At 40.0% G+C, this 24487-nt stretch overlaps 1 protein-coding gene across 1 annotated transcript; it reads right to left on the bottom strand.

Moving 5' to 3' along the window:
• Nucleotides 1-7341: 7341 nt before the first annotated feature.
• Nucleotides 7342-21026, bottom strand: LOC137287653 (melatonin receptor type 1A-like). The gene is made up of 3 exons (XM_067820034.1): nucleotides 20927-21026; nucleotides 13985-14103; nucleotides 7342-11320 (listed from the first exon to the last, which is right to left on the bottom strand). Exon 3 carries the CDS (start codon nucleotides 11300-11302, stop codon nucleotides 10349-10351), a length of 954 nt encoding a protein of 317 aa, XP_067676135.1. The 5' UTR covers nucleotides 11303-11320; nucleotides 13985-14103; nucleotides 20927-21026; the 3' UTR covers nucleotides 7342-10348.
• Between the last annotated feature and the right edge of the window lie 3461 nt (nucleotides 21027-24487).

Raw genomic sequence — 24487 nt, 5'->3', positions numbered from 1 at the left:
CAAATGCCGAAACCCGAATATAAAGAAAAGTCAAACTTGGGGTTGAAATATGTAAAAATGTAGGTTTGGGTGTTCATGTTTCTAAGATAGCAAGTTTTACTAGGGCCCCTAGTACCTTAGAAGGGGTGAGATAATGTACATTCACACCGTCGATCATAATTCCGAATCTGAACATTTTTCGAATCCCGAATTTGAATAAAAAAGTTTCGATTCGGGATCCCGAATCCATTTCTAACTTCATGTTGCTGCCTTCTCTGCAGTGCTAAAGCTTTATATGAAACAAATCTAGATTTCTTCAGGTTATGAATGTCTGGTCTCCCTGTGTCTCTTTTTCAATTACAGTGGTTTTGGTTGTTACTGTCAAAATTATGTATATTCAGAGACGAAGCCTTAGTCTATATTCAGCCGTATTTGTCCGTGGGAGCCGCACCAATTTACTCTTGATATTGAGGGTTACACCACAGGCAAACTGTAGCGCAAATGGGCTGCGCAGCATTTAGAAAATGACTAGTCTTCTCTACATGCGAGCGAAGCGAGCAAAAATTGGCAACGTACTTTCGTCGCTTCAGTTCGACAAGTATTTTTCATGCCAAAATAAAATATCGCTACCATCAAAGGTATACACCCATTACTTCACTGGGTTCTGCTCTCATATTTCCAACCCCATGTTGAACAATTACTCACGTGAAATATTTGCTATTCAACACTATAAGCGCAACTCGTGGTAGATCAGACCTTTCTTAGCCTCCATTCCCCCGTCCAGCTTCCGGTTCAACGAAGTGAAGGAACAGGAGGGTCTTATTCTGTATGGAATACTTACAGTTACTTCCCCTGCATCATTTACCCATTACGCCAGAAGTGTTTTTATGAAGAATAAATGCGAAGAACGATCTGAATACCATGAGTGGCGCTTAAAATGTTGAATAAAGCATATTTCACGTGAGTAATTACTAAACATGGGCTAAGAAATGTGAGAGCACAACAAAGTGAGGAAATGGGAGTGTACCTTTGATGGTGGCGATATTTTATTTTGGCATGAAAAATATTTTTCGAACCGTAGCGAGGAAACTACGTTGCCAACCTTTGCTCGCTTCGCTCGCATATAAGACTTCTCATATTCTTTATGCTGCGCAATCCCATTTGCGCTACAGTTTGCCTATGGTTACACAAAGTAGCGATCTAGGCTACGAGTTGTCCGACCCCCATTTTCATGGCAGCCGCTGTGGCTGAGTGGGTTTGATCGCTGTTTTATTTGTGCCAGTGATTAGATGAGCGGTTTCGAATCCCTTACGGGACTGAACCTAAGACAAGTAGTACAATCAATACTTGTCAGAGTACACAAAGTACGCAGTCAGATGTCCTACTTCCATTTGAGGGGAAACCCCGAGTGCTCGGTCGAGGTACACGACCAAGCAGTATGTGAAAACAAGAAAGGTCACACATTTTTGGTGTCTCTACCGAGATTCGAACCAGACCAGCATGCTAACCACTACACTACCGTGTTCCACAGTAAAAGACAAAGGGTCCATCATAAGAAATACTCAAACTTTATCTCTATTCACTACATTCACAAAATGAAAACCGTAAAAACAAAACACAGGGACGAACCTTCACATCCATGAAAACGTGTCTTTTATTTATTCAGAGATGCAACAGGTAATTATAATTAATTACATACAACTGATCAGGGGTAATTTAATCATCATCAAATTTTCTTTTTCAACATTTCATTTACAACATTTCAAACGTGAGTTGACCATGTGGTGGCGAAATGGTTATTCGTCCTGTCAACTGCACCAAATCAGGTTACAATCATACATATAGTCTGGTTCATAATTATTGAGAAGTTTTCTTCTTACTTAGAGCTATCCTAACACCTCAACTGATTCACTGATACTTAAAACTAAGTAATGGTATAAGGGAGGTAACTCATCTTGGCCTACTGAGTATAGTACAATTAGAGTTACCTCCCCTGAATTTGTAGCAGACGTCATTTTCCTCAGCACTGTCAACAATGTCTGCTGAAGAAATAAGAAGGTTGATTTTTGAGTTGTGTAATCAAGGAATTGATGATGTAAATACATTGGCAGAGAGAACAGGAACTCCTCTTTCTACTGTGTATAGGATTAGGAAGAATTTTAAAGAGGGAAAGGATTTTGGGCACCAGAAAGGAGCAGGGAGACCCAGAAAATTGGACTTCTCAGATCGCGTCCGGCATGTCTATCAAAATGTAAGGTAAATCGATCAGAATTTATGGATGTTTATATCTGAAAAAGCAGATTATATTATTTTACTCGTAAATGACATCTAAATCAACCCTGTTATGTTCATGCATAGCTTTGATAACGTAAATGAAGTCAATTAAATTTTGTGTACGTGCATCTTTGAAAAAGTTGTGTGGATCAATGTGTAGCAGGAAACATTCCTAGTGTGAGCATACTGACTTGAAGTTTATTTGCACCTGGATGCCAGGCAACCACGACCACCGGCTGTCAGTATAGCGCACATTATTTATGTGCCATTCGCTTTGCTTTTAGAATCACCACATATTGATGGTAAAGGGCAGTAAGCTAATGGACTTGACTGTATCATTCTTGACTTTTGAAAACAGAAAAATAGGTCTGATTAATTCCTGATCCCACAACGAGGCATAATCTGCACTAGGTACGGCATCGTATGACCTGATTGGGTGAGTTTGTCTTTCGGCAGTATTTTGCTGTATGTAGGCTATTAGCGTCTTAGAGAGGACAATGTATAAATTGAAGAGCGCGTTTTTTGTACAAACTGGGGAATCCCATAAGCACAAGGGTGACAAACCGAGGATAGTAATCAGAACGACTTGGATTCGAACCCGACAGTAGGCCACTCTGTACAATGCTAGACACTGCCGATCATGAAATGTACAGACAGACAGACAGATAGGGCAGACAGACAGGCAGACAGGCAGACAGACAGGCAGACAGACAGGGCAGACAGACAGGGCAGACAGGCAGACAGACAGATAGGGCAGACAGACAGGCAGACAGACAGGCAGACAGACAGGGCAGACAGGCAGACAGACAGGGCAGACAGACAGACAGACAGGGCAGACAGGGCAGACAGACAGGGCAGACAGGGGGAGGGGTGGGGGTGGGGGGGGATTTATACGTCTTCTTCCAAACCAGTCTCGACGAAAATATTATACCGAAGTATTTATAATGTCACTATCTTTATCGGTTGATTGTGGAAAACCCATCTTTCACTCGTTTTAATGATGCCGCCGTTACGGAACTCAACAATATTTGATTTGCTGACGTTCAGTTCTAGACCCCATTTGAGGGAGAACGATTCCGAAATATTCAGTTGTCTTGGGAGATTCTTGACGCAGCTAGAGAAAAGAACAATACTATCTGTAAACATTAGTACAAGTGTAAACAGATTATCGGACACCAGTATTTGCTACAACTGCAATACTATCTTTCACTCAGGTTGTATCTGTCAGTATCACCTAGAACAGCTATGTAAGCTCGTGCGGATTGATCAATATTTCTTCATGACGTTAATTTGAACCTTTTCTATTGAATCTCTGAAACAATACCCCAAAATGTCACTGCCTTGTGAGGCTAGAGGAGTTAATTTAGTATACAAATATGCATGACAGTTGGATAGTTACGACGCAAAGGGTAAATCGGAAAACATGCACGCTGTAATGTTTTCACACTTTTTAGACCAGATTAACCGAGATGAGAAAATGATTCCCAAGTACTTATAGTATGCTGTAGCGACTATTTTCTTTCCCGCAAAATACCATTTTTTCTGAACTTTCCCAAGTACACCCCCCCTCCCCCCCCCCCATTTGTAAAAAAACCTATAACATTTGATTTCTTAAGATTAACTTCAAAACCCCACGTCATACAAAATTGCGCCAATGTATCTAACTTTCTTTGTGTGTCAATTAGCGAGTCTTTAACCAGGACTACATCATCTGCAAATAATAACAATAGTATTCTACCTCAATGCAATTATTTACAAATACACCATTGCTGTTACTTTCATCAAGTTCTTTAACAGGCTGATTTACAAAAATGATAATCAGAAGCGGACTGAGCATGCAGCTCTGTCTAACTCCGACGGAAGTGCTGAACGACTGTGTTCTGCATTGTCATGATCGAATACAGAACAACACCTAAGAATACATACTTTCCAGCAGCTTACCATGGGCGCCGTTTTTCCACAGAAGATGTAACATTTTCCTCTTGTTTACAAAATCTAAAGCTTCTTTTGAAGTCTATAAAAGCCGCGTAGAAGCGGTGTTTAGGTTTCCTCAAGTATTTTGTTAACAGCAATCAGTGTATTATCAAAGTAGAATAGTAATTATGGAATCTTGCTTGACCCTCATCTAACAGTTTATTGATTTCAACGAATTGTCGCAGTCTGCATTCTACAATAGACGTGAAGACTTTACCTAATACAAACAAAAGAGAAATTCCTCTATAACATATGTTTGGACTGGAAGAGTCACCGCTCATACAATGGCACCAAAAGACCAGTAGTCCATGCTTCCGGAAACTCCTGTGTCCATGATAGTGACAAACAGAGTGTGAAGATAAGTAGCTATAAATGAAGAGTACATGTATTTAATAAATTCTGGTGGAATCCGAACAATTCCAGCGGCATTAGATGCTTTTAACACTGGAATAGCTTTATTTACTTCATCCAGACTGATCTGATCAGATAGCTCTTCAAGCTCAACACACTCACTACAGCCTACTGGGCCATGCTGCAGTCCGACCGTCGTCATTGTACATAGCGTTCATTGGCGTATCTGGATTAAGATGATTTCTGAAATGCTCATACTAGCTGCCTGGGTCAACTGTGTTTCCCACATTTTGAGACGAAGTGAGAGATCTTATTGTTTTCCAAAACGTTTTGCAGTCTTTATATCTGCCACAGCTGGATTGAGAAGCTCGCAAGTCTTATAATGGGATAAAGCTTTCTCGGCTTGACAGGCCTTTCGAAATAATTTCTTGGCTTCAAGATAATTATAAATATTTTCCTGGGATTTGTTAAAACGTAGTTCAGCTTACATGTCATATTGTAATATTCATTACTGATTTTACCAAGAATCTGCCATGCTGAACGCTACATCATGGACATTATAGAAGTTAGATGTTATTATTTCACTCTTGAACGCTAGACAAGTATCCATAATCACTTAAAAGTATCACTGTACCATTGCCGTAACTTTTCATATTTACTATTATCGGGATGATTCCCAACAAATTGTGTGCTCGGTCGTAATGTGGTAATATCGTCACCTATTTTCGTGACATGTAATTATTTCACTCTTGAACGCTAGACAAGTATCCATAATCACTTAAAAGTATCACTGTACCATTGCCGTAACTTTTCATAACTTTTATCGGGATGATTCCTCAAAAATTGTGTGCTCGGTCGTAATGTGGTAATATCGTCACCTATTTTTGTGACATGTAATTTCTATTTTTCCTTCGGCACATTAGCTTACAAACGGACATGTTTTCCCTGAGGTTGTATGATGTTGCTGAAGTTAAAAGAATCATTATTATGGATGTGTTTTACCTTTTAAGTCCAGTGTTCTTCGGGAACTGTCCCAATCTGTCCATTTCAGTTCGCGGTGTTGTCGCTCCATCGTGATACGTTGCCGCATATGACAAGCATAACTGTGTTATTCATGCGCATGAATAATTGTTATTTAGCTTAATGGCTATGCTACCACAATGGAACTAGTTTCATGCTCCTTGTCCATTGCAATTCTATTGTAATTACGGTAAGTTTGCAAAAATCAAACCAAACTTAATATTTGGTCTTAAATTGGTATAAATTATTCTTGCAAACATTTTATTGCAAAAGGACACAGTAAGAGTGTTTCCTGATGTTTTTAATACATCTTATTGTACGATCTGATCACTCGATTGCGTCGAGTGACGTTTTGACATGTTACCATGACATGTCACTAGCGTAATGGTGTAGATCGCTTTGACATTAGTGTCTTGTCCGTTTCTTTTGTATTTACAAATAGATCCTAGTTATGATGAATTCAGTTCTTAAAAGCATTGTGGGGCACTAAATCCACTTCATGGAAACTCTGTGATTAAGTTTTCTACAAAATAATGGCTACAGAAATGTAACATCAAAGAAAACAGCCATTATGTGGGGTCATCGTTACCGTCATGTCACGGCATCGGCCCAGTAAAGTTTTTGCTCGTCCGTTTTGTAATGTTACTGTCTATCATGTAACAAATCACACCATAATTGTCGTTGTACAATGCGGACAAAACGGACACTGAAATGTCAACCTCATGTACATTTGTATTGTTGTAAATTTGATTTGTTTATTTCCAGTGTAAACAAGCCAGTCATCTACGTGGATCCTGATTGGCTAACATCTAGTCACATGACATGTCAGGAATCTATATAAGCTCGGCGCAAATTTCGGACAGGGACTTGATCAGACCCCTCAGAGGCACTACTTGTGTAAGAGCTGATCTTGTCGACACCTTTAGGCCCAAACACAAATTCATAGAATATTAAAAGGATTTAACAGGAATATTAATATAGGTGAATACATTCTCCTTGGGAAATTCAACTGCCAATTTAGGATATTATTATATTATTTGCAATATTGGTGCATTGAAGTAAGTTGTTATGCCGATCACTGAGCTTTATTAGGAATCCTGACACGTCATACCTCTGATATCAAGTGCAAACATACTGTAAGAAAGGACCACTTCTGAATATTTATTAAAATTTACATTTGTTGTTAAATCCTCACTTGGTCTCTCATTTACTGACTCCCCAGGCTTGGGGGTGTTACAATATGTAATTTGCTTGATTCAAACCAAGACGATTGTGAATCAGTCTTTGGTCTAAGACTTAAAACGTTTAATGAAATGGAGGCATACAAAATAAAATATCTCGCAAGATAGTTTCAGTGGCTCTGACTAATTCAATGAAAGACATAAAGCGAGATTCCAAATTATCAAATGCACTGTCTTTACACCTTTCCATAAAAACATTAATATCAATATTATTTGGAATGATAAAACGTGGTATGTTAAACATTGTAACATTTTTATCATCTTCTATAATTCTAAGATCGTTATTGAGATCATATTCTATAAAACATGAAATAGGTAGATGGTATGTCTCGGTCTGGGTATGAACATTTCATGTCAAGAATTTGGGAAAACAATGTAGTAGAGGCAATAAAAAATCAATTACACCGATGCCTTGTTTTTTAGAAAGGTCATTGATCCAGCACTGTCTCCAGGTTTCCTGCCATACACAACATGAACACCCCATAGTTTACAGCGGGTTAATAGTGAGAAAACGTATTTATTTAGCTTGCTATTGGACGTTGCTTTTTGTTGACGTAAGTTATCGATTTCGTACAGACATTCAAAGGATCAATATCCTTATCATCTTAAGAAAATCATCATTTGATACAGTTCTGGCATTAATATCTCCCAGAAGCAATATTTCTGGTTTGAAATTAAGCTCTGCTAATACAGAGTGAGTGAGTGAGTGATTGACATTAGTTTTACGCCGCACTCAGCAATATTCCAGCCATATGGCGGCGGTCTGTGAATAATCGAGTCTGGACCAGACAATCCAGTGACCAACAACATGAGAAAACATCGGGGTAGAGATCTGGCGAGCCTTGAGTCGTGAGTTTTCTCTGGAACCAGGGCAGGTGACGGGTTGCTGCTTCCCTTATTGACTTGCTGCCTAATGGATCCAAAACATACACCCGATCATCAACAACGAGTTTCTCTTAGGAGAGGTGAGCTGTATGAACCTCCTTCCAAGGTCTAACATCATGGCGATGAGAGCTGTCCGTGTGCGTCTGGTCCTCCCAGTGAAGTCAGTGAAGACCTTAAAGTCTCTGCTGCCCTTCAACTCCCGCATCTTCATTTTATCCTTGAACGACGAAAACTTTACTAGAAAGACTTTCAACGTGACGTGACTTGGACGCAGACGATGGTATTGTTTCTACGTCTATGTACCCCAGCTGATGTTTCATAAAGTTCAGAACAGCCACTTCCGATTCCTCCCATGATTCACGGGAGTCGCCATTAACTCCATATATTACTAGACTGTTCCGCCTGCTATGAGCTTCACGTTTATCAAACCTTTCCTCTAGAAATTTAACCTTAGTTGACTGTTCAGTAATTTCAACACATAATCTAGTATGTTCAGCAGTGAAATGATCAAATTTAATGTTCATTGCTTTCATTCGTTTTCAATGTGTCGAAACATTTCGAGAAAGTCATCTGTCGTGTCGTCCTCATACTCATCGAAGAGGAGTTCCTTAGCATTCCTTCTAGATGGACCAGCGTTGTGTTCAACGTCACAACACAACATTAACAGGCTTGCAATAAACGGGTTGGCGATGCACTCACTGTTGGGCAGCATATTTACACTTGCGAGGTGACTAATTATCACATGTGCGACATGTCCGCTATCACCTGAGTCTGCACCTGCGATCGCTAGTAAGAAGTGACCAATCAGATACAAGTACAACATCTGTCGTTTCAGCAGACTTAAGCAATGTTAAATGTCGTTAACACTGCTTCTGTCGGTGTGCTCCCTGGCTCGCCAACAACCGAGTGTGATATCCATAGCGCACGTCGTTAGAGCCGATGCACAAACGTTATTTTGATGAACGTTTTGTCTAAAATAATGGTATTCTCCAGACATATTCACCTTTTAGTGTCCATATGCCATTTTAGGTTTAGCTGTATATAAGTTGGCCGGGTAGTGCAGCGATGTACGGTTTCACTCACAGACAGGAGAACATTCAGAGACACATCTTACGTCTTACCGTCTTGCACACACCACACCAGAAGTACATCTCTCTCTCTCTCCATCTCCCCCCTCTCTCTCTCCTCAGCTGTGAATCGTGGCATATTTCTCGTACTTGTACATCATATCACATTGTGATCCCTTTTGTAACCTCGTACTTGTACATCATATCACACTGTGATCCCGTTTGTAACCTCGTACTTGTACATCATATCACATTGTGATCCCGTTTGTAACCTCGTACTTGTACATCATATCACACTGTGATCCCGTGTGTAACCTCGTACTTGTACAACATATCACACTGTGATCCCGTTTGAAACCTCGTACTTGTACATCATATCACACTGTGATCCCGTTTGTAACCTCGTACTTGTACATCATATCACACTGTGATCCCGTTTGCAACCTCGTACTTGTACATCATATCACACTGTGATCCCGTGTGTAACCTCGTACTTGTACATCATATCACACTGTGATCCCGTTTGTAACCTCGTACTTGTACATCATATCACACTGTGATCCCGTGTGTAACCTCGTACTTGTACATCATATCACACTGTGATCCCGTTTGAAACCTCGTACTTGTACATCATATCACACTGTGATCCCGTTTGAAACCTCGTACTTGTACATCATATCACACTGTGATCCCGTTTGGAACCTCTAACAACAAGCATGGGTTACTGAAGACTTCATTGGTCAAATAGAAAAATTGTGCAAACGTAAGTTTGCAAGCCGAAATGTTAACAAAGATAACTTTTGATGTTGTTCACTAATGGAAATCAGCTGAAAATCTTTTTAAAAACTGAAATCATAGGAATGGTTCTTTTACAGTTTTGATGAACAGGATGATCAGCATGAGCATCCATCTACGTAACTGGGGGCGCCATTAGATACGATGACAGAGCATGTGCTTACCATTCACTATCACGCAGTGATGGAACTAGGTATTCACGAGAAAGTGTGCAATAAACAGTATACAATCTTATGTTTTAGACATCTTGGAAATCTATACACAGGCGGATATAATGATGTCTTTAACACCAAACGTTTGTTTTGTCAAGGAACTCAACTTCTCTGACTGAAGTAGCAGCAGACGATACAGGACAGGTTGGCGCCTGTCTGGACTATCGGACGTACTGATTCAGGTGACTTTTTGTTCAGGTATCCATTGTTTGATATGTGACATGTCAGTCCGAGTAATGCTAGTAATTAGTCATTCTTCGCGTTGCTTAATATAAGTATTGTCTAGAACTACTGTTAATTATATGAACTGGTGAATAATAAAACGAAGACAGGACAGGTTGTTTGCTGATTATTCATTGCATTCTACCAGCAATTGCGTCAGGATATTTTTGCAAGCTCAAGGCATTCGCAATTTTCGCAAAAATATCATGCTCGCAAAAACTTAATGATTTACAGTATCTAACTGTCGCTATGTACATGATGCCCTCATGCACACCTAAGGCAGTCCGTAAAGCACCTCTGACTGGAGCAGCAGCAGATGATACAATATCTAGCTGTCGCTGTGTACACGATGCCCTCTTGCACACCCGAGACAGTCCCTCAAGCTCCTCCGCAACTCCTTGTTTGTCAGTATACAGGTGATGACGTTCATACACGGTCGAATGCGAAATAGGTGAAACGCTGCCAACGTTACTCGCGCCTTGGATGCCGAGGGCAGTATATTGAGCAGAGAGTTTAACACACCGGGGAACACATAGAAGAAGAGAATTTCCATGAATACAACGAGCATCATCTTGAAGATGACGTCATCTTTCTTTTTGGATGATGTGGACGGGGCACCCATGATGGTTTGGTGTTGAATTGAATGCACTTCCACTCGCTGACGTGACTTCTTCGTGAAGAGGTAGATTTTGACGTAGCAGAATACAACGGTGAAGATGAGGGGGAGATACAGACAGCACACCAGGATGTAGGTCAGGGAGATGCTTGTGTATGCACATGAATATCGCCGAGGCTCGTAGGTAACGGATCCTCCAAATCCTGCGCAGAAGGCGACAGGAGTCACCCACAGACAAATGGACACGCTGAGTAACCACTTCCTGGAAATGACCCGGATGTAGATGTGGTTGTAACAGACCTGCAGAAGTCGGTACACTGCAACTGAAGTGAGGACACAAGCAGACGTACTTATTGTCCCATAGGTGATGTAGGTTTTTAGATAGCAGACGACATATCCGAAAGGAGGCCCGTCTGCGAGAAAAGTGGCGATGTTGAGCGGGAGACTTATGCAGACAAACACTAAATCAGCGATGAAGAAGTTGGTAAGAATGATGTACAATGTCCTCCTCATTCGCTTCGTGTGCCACACCGTCACCAAGAACATGACGTTGCCCGTGGCTGCCACAAGGCACACACAGATCAAGATGGCCACCGAGAGGTAGATGGAAGTTGGGGACAGCAGGTGACTCACTTTGAGCTCACTACAGTTCACTGACTCACACATGTTGAAATTATTAAGATTCTAGAAAGAAAGGAAACGTGTCACTAATTCAAATGTCATATGAGCCTGAAAAGCTATCACTTCAAGTATGTTGTAAGATTTGAATTTCGGGAATTTCAAAAACTAGAAAAAAAAGATTATGTAAACCTGAAATATTGCCTATAACAGAGATGACAAAACTTTGTGGATGATCAACTTCTTTAGTTTGGCGATGTTTGGGTATGGGTTCTTAACCGTTTTCAAGCACGTGGGGTAATGATGGGATACACCAGTTTACATGCATATGATAATGCTGATGAGCTACACTAACATGCTGATGAGCTACACTAACATGCTGATGAGCTACACTAACGTGCTGATGAGCTACACTAACGTGCTGATGATCTACAGTAACGTGCTGATGAGGTACACTAACATGCTGATGAGCTACAGTAACATGCTGATGAGCTACAGTAACATGCTGATGAGCTACAGTAACATGCTGATGAGCTACACTGACATGCTGATGAGCTACAGTAACATGCTGATGAGCTACAGTAACATGCTAATGAGCTACACTGACATGCTGATGAGCTACAGTAACATGCTGATGAGCTACACTAACATGCTGATGAGCTACACTAACATAAATGAGATGAGTGGGATTGCCATGTCAATAAGTGAATGTAAGTTTATCAGGTAGAAGCCAAGTCGGTTGGGGGAATTTAGAGGGAAACAAGTGGTGAGGAATGTCGGTATGCAGGATAACGAAAAGCCAGAGTAGGTTAAATGGATAATTGTTTGTGGATTAGGTGGCTGTAAGCTGATAGTACGTAACAGATCTGATCCCCAATAACAGAGGTAGTAAAACAACGTATTTCTAATTAATCGCTCAATTCCGGTTGTGTATAATGCAAGTAGCCCCGTTGATGATGTGCTGTGGATATTTGGTGGTGTGTTCCGAAATGGTTGATTTGATGTCTGAATTTTTTGTTGATGTCTCATGTTCAAACTGTAGATCCGGATTCGATCCCGCAATATGTGAAGCCAAAGTCTGGTTTAACCCGCCGTGATATTGCGGGTATATTGAAGATTGCTAAAACGGCCTAAAACCCAACTCCCTCACTCACTCATGTAACTCTCTTTGGTGCTGTTGCTATCTCATTGTCATATGTGCATGTATGATGTATACGTTTTAAACATGTTTTTATTTCACCACAGAATGCAGAAACCTGGATTGGCGAACAAGTCTGGTGGCTTACATAGACGACGCTACAGAACGTTATTTCAATGGCTGGATATATAAATGAATGATGGGGAGACGAAATAGCATATATGATTGAGTAATGTGTATGTTCACTTTGGTCTGGGTTATGACTAGCAACGAAATGAGTTGCTGCAGACAATCAAGTTATACAGAGCTGGTCTTACAGTGAATATATCTGTATATAGGTGATAATTACTGGAAACGGTTACTTTTACAAATGAACTGGTGTAATGAGTTGAGAATTTTGAGTTGTCACGATTTGTAGAGTTCTTCAGTGCGCCGTTGGCCGTTACCGTATAAAGTAGTTTTAACATCATATGTTTGTAGTTTTAACGTCATATGTTTATAGTTTTAACATCATATGTTTGTAGTTTTAACATCATATGTTTGAGCATAAAAATACACAACTGTTCTTAGCGTTTTAATAGTTCTGACAGATAGCGAAAAGACAGTGATCACTTCAGCCGAGCTTGAGGCGACAGTGGGTGATTTGACAAAATCTAGTCCCAAAATTTCAATCAAAGTAATTGTTAGTTTCTTTGTCAAGTTCAACTTGATTCAGGGGAATAGCGGTAACAACTCCGTCAAGCAATGAATTCCTCGACATAAAGAATATCTTTGCATTCTACAGTTAATAGTTTGAATGGAAGTACTATTCCTAAAATTATGGTTGGTTTGTTCAAATGCTCTTCCTGATACAAGATCAGGTGTTCTGGAGTCAGACGAAGATACATTTTATAAAATGTTATGAGCGATACGATCTTTCTTTTAGTGTGCTATAATTGTTTTCCCTGTACAGTTTATCATGACCTGCGCTACGAACCACGCCGCATAAGATCTTAGGGCGTCTAAATGTAAATTCTTCAGTACAAACGCACGTTTGTTTCGTGCACGTATCCCATATATGACAGCAATCAGCAAACAGATACAGGAAGTATGTATAAATGTATTCAGAGTTTTCCCAGGTAAACGGTATTTCAAACGTCTCAGACAAATGGTCGCTGGATTAACTTTCTTTATTATGTATCACGTACGTACATCATTACCCCATATGTTTGAAAACAGTACGAGAATATATACTGAGATGTCGCCAATGCCAAAATATAGAGGTTGATCATCCATAAAATTTTGTCATCTCTGCAGAACCAACTTCTAGACTGCAATTCAAACAAGTAATTAACTACAATGTAAACTTGTAACATCGATACCTTGTAATGTTCTATTAGTTTCAGAAGCATTGTTCCCTTTAAATGTCCACAGCTCATAACACATTTATGAACCTTATGATTACCACAGCGCTGACACAACTCATGAATATTTACCCAAATCCCTGCGGGGCTTTCTGTGGTACATATGTCCTCGGCACTTGCTTTTTGTGAATTGTTACCATCACAACAATGTTTATCACCAACATGCATGAAACATGTTCAGACACCCACCTAGGTATGTGTTTTCCTCTTAATTACACATGCCATCATTCTGGACTGATGAAACTGCTAGAGGCGGCGGAACCATCGACGTCCAACAATACCTGCCTGTGTCACTCAATCTGCTTCCTCTGAAAGAAAACCAAAATCAATAACCATTCATATTTTGTGAGCCCCCTTTCGCGCAACTAGGCACATAATAAAAGAACTGTGATTGAAAATAAGGTGATTCTATGATGGTAATTCTATAAAAAAAGGTGTTTCTATGTAATACCAAATTATACGGCAGCTCGAGGAGGCTACGATGCTTCAATGCTGTTTATCAGAGGGCCGTTAGAGGTTTTAAGGACTTTGTAAACACGCCTCTAAAGTAACAGCCAATGGAGATATGGGTTGAAAACCGTCCATTGTCAGACAATGGAAATGTGTATCAAGACATTGGTGTCGACTTCAAACTATGCCAAAATCCGTAAATGAGTAATTGTATTTGAGCTGAAAGGTTTACTGTAGTTAGAAGTAAGAGGTGGATGGAAACATTTTAACAGATTTTTCTGTTAAATGTTTCAAATCCTTTGTGTGTTAACATGCACAAAATAGAGTACATGTTATAAATTGGAAATGTAAGTTATATAAGGTAGATGGGCAAAGTAATAGTTATAGATTACAGAACAAGATTATAGATTATAGAACTAGGTTATAGGTTATAGAACTAGATTATAGAACTAGATTATAGATTATAGAACTAGATTATAGATCATAGAACTAGATTATAGATTATAGAACTAGATTATAAAACAGAAGACTGTGCATTAAAGAACCTGTCGCAAGGTGCAGGTCGGTTCTTGCCAAGGTCAGGTGTGGCGTGGCCCCAATAAAAACTGAAGCGGGTGGATATGAAGGTATCTCTGTATAAATTAGAAATGATTTTTATTGTACAGACTGTGTACAAAATGAGGTTCAGGGTTATATTTCACTGCGTATTACAAGACGACATCAGGGAACGTCTTCTTGATGGGTGTGTTAATAAGTGTAGATGTTTTTTTTAAAAAAAATACATCTGATATAGAGAAGTTTTGTTTGTCAAAAGCTGCTTGTTTATATTACATTGTAGGAAGCATCTTTCACATGGAGAATAATATATAATTGTTTATGGTACTTAACTGTGATGTTAATTTATAACAAATTGTCTCTCATAATTCATAAGAATGGTTGTGAGCGAGTTTTCGCTATGTGTGTATATATATATACTGTTGCTGTTGCTGTTGCTGTTGCTGGTCATCTAAACGCTTCACACCATATTCCACATTGAAGAACATGCCCTATAACATATTGTTCATTCATTGCCTACAAAAGGAGCACTATTTTTCATATTTCTGCATTTTGAAGTATCTATGTCGGTTGGAGAGAGACAAATTAAGTCGGGTATGTGAATACTTACTGTTTAGGCAAACCGGGTGCACGGCGCATACTGCGGGAACACCCTGTATCAGCATTGATTATCAAGGATTCATGCATAAAAGGTTCACAGCTCGTTTGCGCTCTACACTAAATAGGATCTGTTTCGAAGGATAATCAAGACTGGGTATTCTTTTGCACTGACGTTTAATATGCATTTTGTATATCTGCTCGTACAAGCTTCGTATGAATACTGACTTTGCCCTTATTTGCCGTTGTCCACCAGGCTGTGAGCCCGAGTTAACCAGTCCATGCTTTCACAATCACCATCAGATCACCCACTTGTATGCTCCCAGTTGATCTGCTAAAATCGATACCAATCGGCGTGTCCGCGTTTGTCGTTTGTAATCAGGGATGGCGGATGTAATGAAAACAAAAGAGGGTGTCAGCGTATATTCAATGATGCTAATCAACTTGATCATATTCACTCAGATGTCTCGATCAAGCCTAGTTTAATGGTATCCCTGCGGAAGTTATGGCTGGGAATGTATCACACCTAGAGTATTGAGAATACATTATATCTCAGAATACATTAGATCTCAGACTGTTCACCTAGCTGATTAGTAGTATGTTGGCAGTATTGTGCAGGGCATGCCCACTCGTGTCCAGATAACGGTGACGTAGCCATTGTGTTTGTACAAACAGAGTTGTTTCTATGTAAGAAGGCAATACCAGCGAGAAATCAATCTCAGATATAAAAGGCAAAATACCATTTACCAACGAGGGGACGGGGAGGGGTGTGTGTGTGTGTGGGGGGGGGGGGGGGGGGGATTTCACCTTTAAAATAATACCATTTGCCCATAAATAAAAAGGACAATTTCACCTTTAGATGAAACGCTAGAGATGTTCACTGGCAAACACCTGCAAGACATTTCTAAATCTGACGCCTAAGTGTCCAAGCTGATATCGCCAAAGACATGTAAATATTTCAACAGCTCAAACATTTTTGGTGCATGTGTTATACAACGCTTCAGGTACAACCAACTCTGCTTTTTTATCGTGATTTCAAACAGCACCGTAGCACCATTCCTCGAACATCGTCTGATAAAGTTTACACTTTTCTAGGCCTCCCGAAAGCGTTGGAAACATTTTATAATTCAAATCTTTGGAGTACCTTTCCAAATTGTACGCATCAGTGAGGAAAAGTGCCCGATACAATTCTGTGTTTTGACGTGTGCCAGTTTAGACCCCAAACAAAAGATACCAATGAAGAAATTAATCAGGTAAAGAAATACAAGTCATGTAAACTGTATCATAGATGGAACTTTAGACATGAGAATGTTATTATATTGAACATTTGTAAACCTCACCTGAATGGAACTACTAAATATGTATGCGGAATATTACGAGCCTTTCGTTGATTCGTATATGGTAGAAGTAGTGAGAAACAGTCTGATAATCTACTTGTTATATTCTTATTGTCTACTTTGTAACTGGGGTCGATGAAGTAGCCTAGTTGTTAAAGCGTTCGATTCCCCACATGGGTATATAATGTGGAGCCCATTTCTTGTGTCTCTCTCCATGATATTGCTTGCATATTGCTAAAACTACGTAAAACCTTAATCGCATACACACTTACACTCACTCACTTACACTCACTCTTTGTAATAGTATGAAATGTTGGCTTAACCTTGTGCGTGACTTCGTGTCAGTCATGGCGTCACGCTAGACGGAAACTGCAATCCACTGTGTTGAGTGTGATAATTTAAATACATCATTTAAAAAACACTCCCCCAGCTGTCTTGATTTGATGCTCCAGCTCTGCATACTCTGTGAGCACAAGACAACGACACGTTCAGCACTGCGCTCAATTTCACACATGATATATTTGGAGACGTTTGGAATTGGTGACAATGACCATTTGTCATTTTATGGTTAAATACATGTGTAATTCAAGGGTGTAATGTAATGTAATATTCAGTCATACGGGGTATAACAGAAGTAACATAACCGACATACGTGCAACGTGAGCTTACAAACACTGCAATGCAGCGGAAAGTTCGCCTCGGAGTTTGTGTTTTTGTACTTTCATAAACATCCTTTGCTATTATAGGGTCACCTACAATGTTTCACAATAATCATTGTTGGTTTGATGTAACAAGAGTTACCCTTGATCGCCAATGCTCAGCTCTCCGAGTTAACCTTCATAATTCAGGTTTAAACATACACAGATATGTCAAAAATGCCAAGATATGCGCTGTATACAGTGTTAACTAATTGTGCCCTCCTTACAATATGTGGATGGCATCACAGAATGGGGAACGTCCCGCATAATTAAAACTGCAAAGTATTTCGATATCAAAGTGAGGACTGAAGAGGAGGAACATAGTTTGAACAATTTTTATGATTAAGCAGACATAGGAATTTCACAAAGAATACACTATACTGAACAGCAAAAGAAAAGCAAGTTAAAATATGAAACCTCATTTATGTTTATGTCTTCTACTTGAAAACTTGACAAAAACAGGGTTGCCTTTCTTTTGCTTTTCACTATATTAGAAAAAACCCAATTGATTCAAGTTTAAGATTTTACAATTTGGTAACACAGTATGCAGAAATAATACACAAACAACACTGTACACTGTGTACGATTTTGAAATCACGACACCATTCAATTATAGCACGGAGCTGCACGTTGGATCTTAACCATGTAACGGCCAGGCGACATGGGGGGAAAACAGCAGGCCGCGTTTCAAGGCAGGAGAAACACACATTTACCTGCACTACTTGAAATGGGGCTAATCACTGATGAGTCACCAAAGAAGTCATATAACAAAGGACACAAGCCATGGTGTGTTTATTTTAGAAATTTTGTTGCTTGTTATATCTGTCGTGTTTTTATGTCGAAAAGCGCAAAGTTTATGTTCGTCTAAGACACTATGGCGTCACAGGGTATTATTATGATGCTCTTGGATGTATTCGTTGTTACCAGTCTCAGAGTTCACACGAGGTAGACACGTTTGAATGATACCATCTCATGAATCGTTTGTCAGAATTAGTTTTGGGGAAATGTTTCTGACACACGTGTTTTAGTATTTAAATGATTCATTATTTAGATCCTGTCTGGACTCACTGGCAGAATAGGCCAAGGAGGCAACGAAATGGATCTGGCATTCAAGCTCGACTGATTACCATTGAACGTACCCTTGAAACGTGGCTCCGTCTTCCTAGTATCAATAACTGGTTTGTCCAGTTTAGACGGCCGGATCAGTAATTTCCGATGAACAAACAAAAGATGAATATCTCTGATTGACTCGTAGCAGTACAACAATGGTGATGACGTTAAACTAGTGATCTCTGACGTACATGTACTCTAGATGGTGGTCAATCCTTAGTTGTTGTTATCTTGTAAATATATGTCTCCGCTAAGAATTGGAGTTTATTTTGTTTCTTAAGGGTATAAGGATTGTCAAGAAGGGTAAGCATGGGTAGGAGATGTGATCAAATGTAAATTACTTCTTATTCTGCATTTTCTAGGGAGCAAAACGTTAATTTCATCTTGTTAAATCGAAGAAGCCACGCTTTTGATAGTGACAAAAACCCTTCACTAATGTTGTGTTATATATCAGGAAAATATACACAACTACCTGTTGCTATGCCAACAAGACATAACTTTTGTTAACATACAAAAGGTACAGTGAATGCACTGCTACTGTATTCTATAAAATAATTATTGTGCAAATAATTTTATTAAGATTCTTTGAAACCTTACTTAATTGAAATAGTTACTATTTGTGTCCAAAGAGTTGTAACATTCTACCAGTAGTAAACCTACACACAGAGAGAGGTGGTGCACGGTACAAATGAATGAATTTAACGATTAAATGTAGCATTAGAAGCGTATCATTACTGTTGTTATTTGGGTAGCTATGGTGCTGTTAGTGACATGGTCGAACTGTAGTTAGTATTAGGATAACTGCGTTAATTTAAGAACAAACTAAAGTGATTTGTGTATTGTAATAGACAGGGATGTATCGTGTGTTATTCAACTGAACCCATTTCACACAACAACTGTTAATACTAAGACCGAAGGTACAGCTATATGTACATACACTTGTACTTACACTCGGTATAATCGCTACATCGTAAACGCTAAACCAAATCCTAGGCTTAGCAAAACCAATATTGGCGGTATTCACGTGACATTAGCCGCGGGTATTTTACACAGTCTCCTTCTACCCACGGTATGCAAGTTAATACTTTATCCAACATTTGGCTTTCCAGCACACACATATATATACTGAGTCTCTAAAAAAAACTAGGGGATGGTGAACTTTCAATTTGGATAGGAAGTAGGAAGTGTAAACGTTAACTAACATTTCAAGGACAGACATCTTATGAGCGCACAACCATTTCCCTCTGTTACTACCCCTAAACACAACGCATGATTTGCACGTGCACAACGCAGTAGCCCATTACATGTGCATGAGGTCCCATTCTTGATTTGTTCAAAAAGTTCGAGAAATCACTTAGAGCATTAATTTTGACACTCATCTTGCATCATACATTTGTTAGTATTTGTTTCTAGTCATTTGTTTTAAAATGAAAATCGGATGCAAGCAAATTACATGCCATACACCAATCATCTTTCAAAAGCGACTACATTCCAAATAACTATGGTTGTGAGGAAGTGCAAATGGTGATGCACTCTCAAAACATTCAATAATATGCTGTCAACATTGATTGACTCCGATAAATCTCCTAAGGGTATATATTAAGGGTATATATTTATAGAGTATATATAACCGCAACACAACTAGAAGAGAGACTTCTCCCTGACGATACACGATTGACACATGCAGGTGAAGATCCGTGTCCTGCCATTATTTCGGAAACCACTTGTTATATACCTGCAACTGTACGCTCGGTATTCTCTTCACTCTCATCCCCTTCCCCCCCCCCCCCCCCCCCCTCTCTCTCTCTCTGTGTGTGTATGAAATTTCAATTTTACCTTGAAAGAGCGAGGAGGCGGCAGAATCCCTTAGACACGTGGCGGTGCGAAGTTTCTGTGAGTCGATATGTATACGGCCAGGCACAATATAACCCGAGGGTATAACCGAGTTAATCAGCCAGATTGAGCTGCATAGTTCAGAGTTACTTCACCTTACAAAGTACATGTATGGGTATGTCTCATTATTTGCCAAACAGAATATTGATGCAAACACAAAACTCGTAGCTGAAATATGACCACTATATATTTGTGGCTTAATTATGGATATGCTAGAACCATGACAACACTACAGAATCCTGATGTGTCATCCATTACATTCTGTGGCTTCAAGTGTTTAAATGACATGTTTCCAATTTGCCACAGAAATACCCCTTCTTCCACCAACATTGTCACCATCGCAGTGCCCTAACACAGAAATAACACATGAAACACTATACAGTATACCTTCACTGGTTCGACTTATCATGTTACGGTATTGAAAACACATGTACCCACAAGACAAAAAAAATACAATTTCAAAACCGATTGCAATGAATACAGTACCCTACCTGAATGGCTTCTCGGTCGTGAAGAGGTCGAGTTCGCTCAAGTTCCACTGGGCAGTGTACCTGAGGTCAGCCTCTTCCGCATCTAAACCAGGTAACGATCAAAACTCCTGGATCGATAATTAGAACGACTAGTTCGATTTATGATAGTGAAGGGAAGCACGAGCCCAGTTTGTGCGTGTAATCAGTTTGCACTGTTTTGGGTACTTCATATCTTTACAAATATATACGCCCTTACATTTGCCCACTTTGCAACAATAAATAACTCTTCCTAAAGGTAATTTAAGGGGATATACACCCAACTGATGATGGTTAAATCAAATGTAGAGAATAAACAGGCAAACTTGTTATTTCGTAGTTTCCAAATATGGCTTAAATGACAGTGGGAAATACATGTCTGATCTGTTTGCAAAGAGTCTCCAAAAACACCAACAGCTCAGTACCCCTACACTTACTTAAAGAATCTAAGGGATTTCGCCTACTTATAACGCAACAGTCCCAAAAGTCTAATTAATAATCCAGGAGAAGGAAAACCAAGTTCTGTTGATAAAGGACGTCTTTAGAGCAATGGATGCGACGTTTCGGTGAAGCTACTGACCGCTGCATTGTTTTTCTTTCATTCGAAGAAGAAATCCATGACAGTAAAGGAGGAACTTTGTTTCGGCAAGTGGACGTTTTTGGAGGACAGCGTTTGTACGTGCACAAATTTTACAAACCATCAGGATTCGACATGTTTTGTTTAATATTGTCTGTCTTCGTTTGTTACCGCCTGTCTGTGGGACCGTTCATCGTCTATGGCTAGTGTGCCTCTGTGTCTGTGTGTGTCTGTGTGTGTGTGATTATGCTAATGATGATGATGATGATGATGATGATGATGATGATGATGGTGATGGTGGTGGTGATCACTCCATCTCCACCCCACCCCTACCTATAAATTATGAGCGGTCCCATAATTGTGTTGCTTACAAAACTGACCGTGTTAATGATGAAGAGAACGAGCACCCCTGAAGGTGGCCTGTACTCTAGGCACACGTGCATATCCAGCTACCTGCAGCATGAATAATTCTCATTCATACTCACCGTACAATGATGTCATAAAGATAATTATTATCCGAACACACCATGGCGAGAAACACGTCGTCATGGTGATATACCTGCTATCTGTAGCAATACCACTGATTAAGTTTCGGCTCAGGTGTATGAAGTGGGGCTCGTGTTACTGTATATGTGGGCTCGATTCCCACAAGGGGTATAGCGCGTGAAGCGGTTCTCATATTTCCGGCCCACCAACGCAGTGAAGTAGAACAAACAGCTGTATAAATCATAACTAACTCACTCACTAGCTCACGAACCCACCCACTCACTCACTATTTATTAACGTATGTGCAAAAGGTGTTTTTCCGTCAAAGGCAGAATAGTTAAACTTTAAATTCTGTCTTCTCTTATGAAGAAACTAAATGGAGACTCTCCTTGACCAAACCATCACACTACATTCTAGGAACTATACATATTCTTTACAGGATTCTTTGATGTATACTTTCTGAGCTACCTTTGATGTAAATATCCGTGCTGTGCAAATATCATATGTACAGATATGTAACTGACCGATGTTATAATCATTTAATCTTGGAATATCTTTTGGAGGAATTAGAGTCATTCGTTCTTTCGTTCTTTCGTTCGTGCGTTCGTGCGTTCATACTCTTTTAGGACACACCTGGTGTCAGCACTAAGTGTTGTTGATAAAACGTTCGCTCGTCATGACCTGGGTTCTATCCTCCAAGTGGACACAACGCTTGAAGCCGGTTCCTGGTGTGCGGCAACTCTGTAGCATTTCGTTAAAGGCCTGCAGCCAAATACTAAAAGCACTGAACATTATGATAAGAAATGTGACCCATATTATCACTCAAAACTTTAAACATTGTGACACAAGTAGCGCTCATCACTTTATCAATAATACAATTTACAGAAAATACAGTCTCGTAATACTACTGTCACAGCTGATGTGCCTGTTGCGCCCAGAGGTACGGTTTATGGCATGATATCGACATCGTTCTCTCTTTTCGAGGTTAGGTATACATACTACCGACAGAAAAAAGGGAACTGCTGAAATGACAGTGAATGTGAAATTACTCTGAATGCCCACGAAATTAAATCTGGGCGTGAAGTTCAATATAATGGTGTGTCCACGACAATTCACGACACCCTGATGGCATACTGTTGTTTAATTTCCGGATGATTGCTCGTGGTATTGCCCGCCATTCCTCCTGAAGAACTGCACCAAGCTGTGGCAGGTTGACGGTTGCGGGATCCCTGGCGTACACTCTTCGACCGAGAATGCCCAATAGATATCTAATTAGGGACACGTCTTGGGATTTAGAGGGCCAGTCCAATGTCTATATGCCCTCTTTTCGTCGATAACGATTTGGGCCCGATGTGGTCTGGCATTATCATCTTGGAATTCAAAATTCCTTTTGATGATTCTAGCCAGTGGGGTCACAACAGGAACCAAAATGTCGTCAGCGTATCACTGACCAGTCAAGGATCCATTAACGATGACCAGATCTGATCGCCTGTCTTGTGTAACGCCACCCCACACCATGACACTACCAGCCCATGTCGATCATGGTCAGTAATTACCGCTTTGGCATACCGCTCACAGCCAACAAAGTTTTCTGCCATCTGTGAATCTGAGGCAAAACCATGACTCGTGTAACGCCAAATCCCGTCCCTGATGCTGCCTAGCCCATGCCAATCTTTGACGCCTTTGGTGAACTGTAAGGTAACGCCCTTGAAAGGCCGCCTTGCTTTCAGACGGACTTGATAGGGCCGGTTTCTAACGGTTGAGTTTGAAATTCGTTGCCCACGAGTGTACGGAATTCCCTATTGATGACAGGTGCTGATTTGAACCTATTGCGTAGTGCCATTAATGTAAAGAGACGATCCTGTCGTGACGTCGTCAATCTTAGTCTACCACGCCCAGGTCTCATTGCAACCCCACCTGTTTGACGGTACTTGTCCCACAGGCGTGAAATTACTCCTTTTGATTACCAAAACATTCGGGCAACTTGACACAATGATGTGTATTATCCCTTCAATTCTCCATTTTGTTTGTTAAATTGAGATACTGCCTCGGAGGCATTTTTCAGCATGTGTTAACTCTACTGCATTAGTGATTGTGAGCTCTCCAATACATTTACAGATGTTAATTTCTGTGTGCACGTGCACCATGTGTTGGTAATGCATCAGGTGTTGGTAATACATTAGGTGTTGGTTGCATCAGGTGTTGGTAATGCATCAGGTGGGATTGCATTGTCATTGGATGTTGCGCTCGGGTGCAACGCTGTGGTAACGCATCCTTTCACCTTCCTGCATTCAAGTTCTCAGTTCTCTTAATTTTTGTCGATAGTAGATTCACGATCTGAAACCAGCATACACTGGTCAATGTTGGTGTAAATAGTCGCCACAGTTTTTTTCAAGAGTAAATTCTACTACAGTTCCTACAAATGAACAAGTGGGGTTATGATTTTTACTGAGATCGTCTGTGTTGTTTTTAGGTACCTAAAC

Source organism: Haliotis asinina, chromosome 6 (genome assembly GCF_037392515.1).
Source record: "Haliotis asinina isolate JCU_RB_2024 chromosome 6, JCU_Hal_asi_v2, whole genome shotgun sequence".
In the NCBI taxonomy this organism is placed as follows: domain Eukaryota; kingdom Metazoa; phylum Mollusca; class Gastropoda; order Lepetellida; family Haliotidae; genus Haliotis; species Haliotis asinina.
Note: the sequence above shows the minus strand (reverse complement) of the source record. Positions and strands in the feature narration are given on the sequence as shown.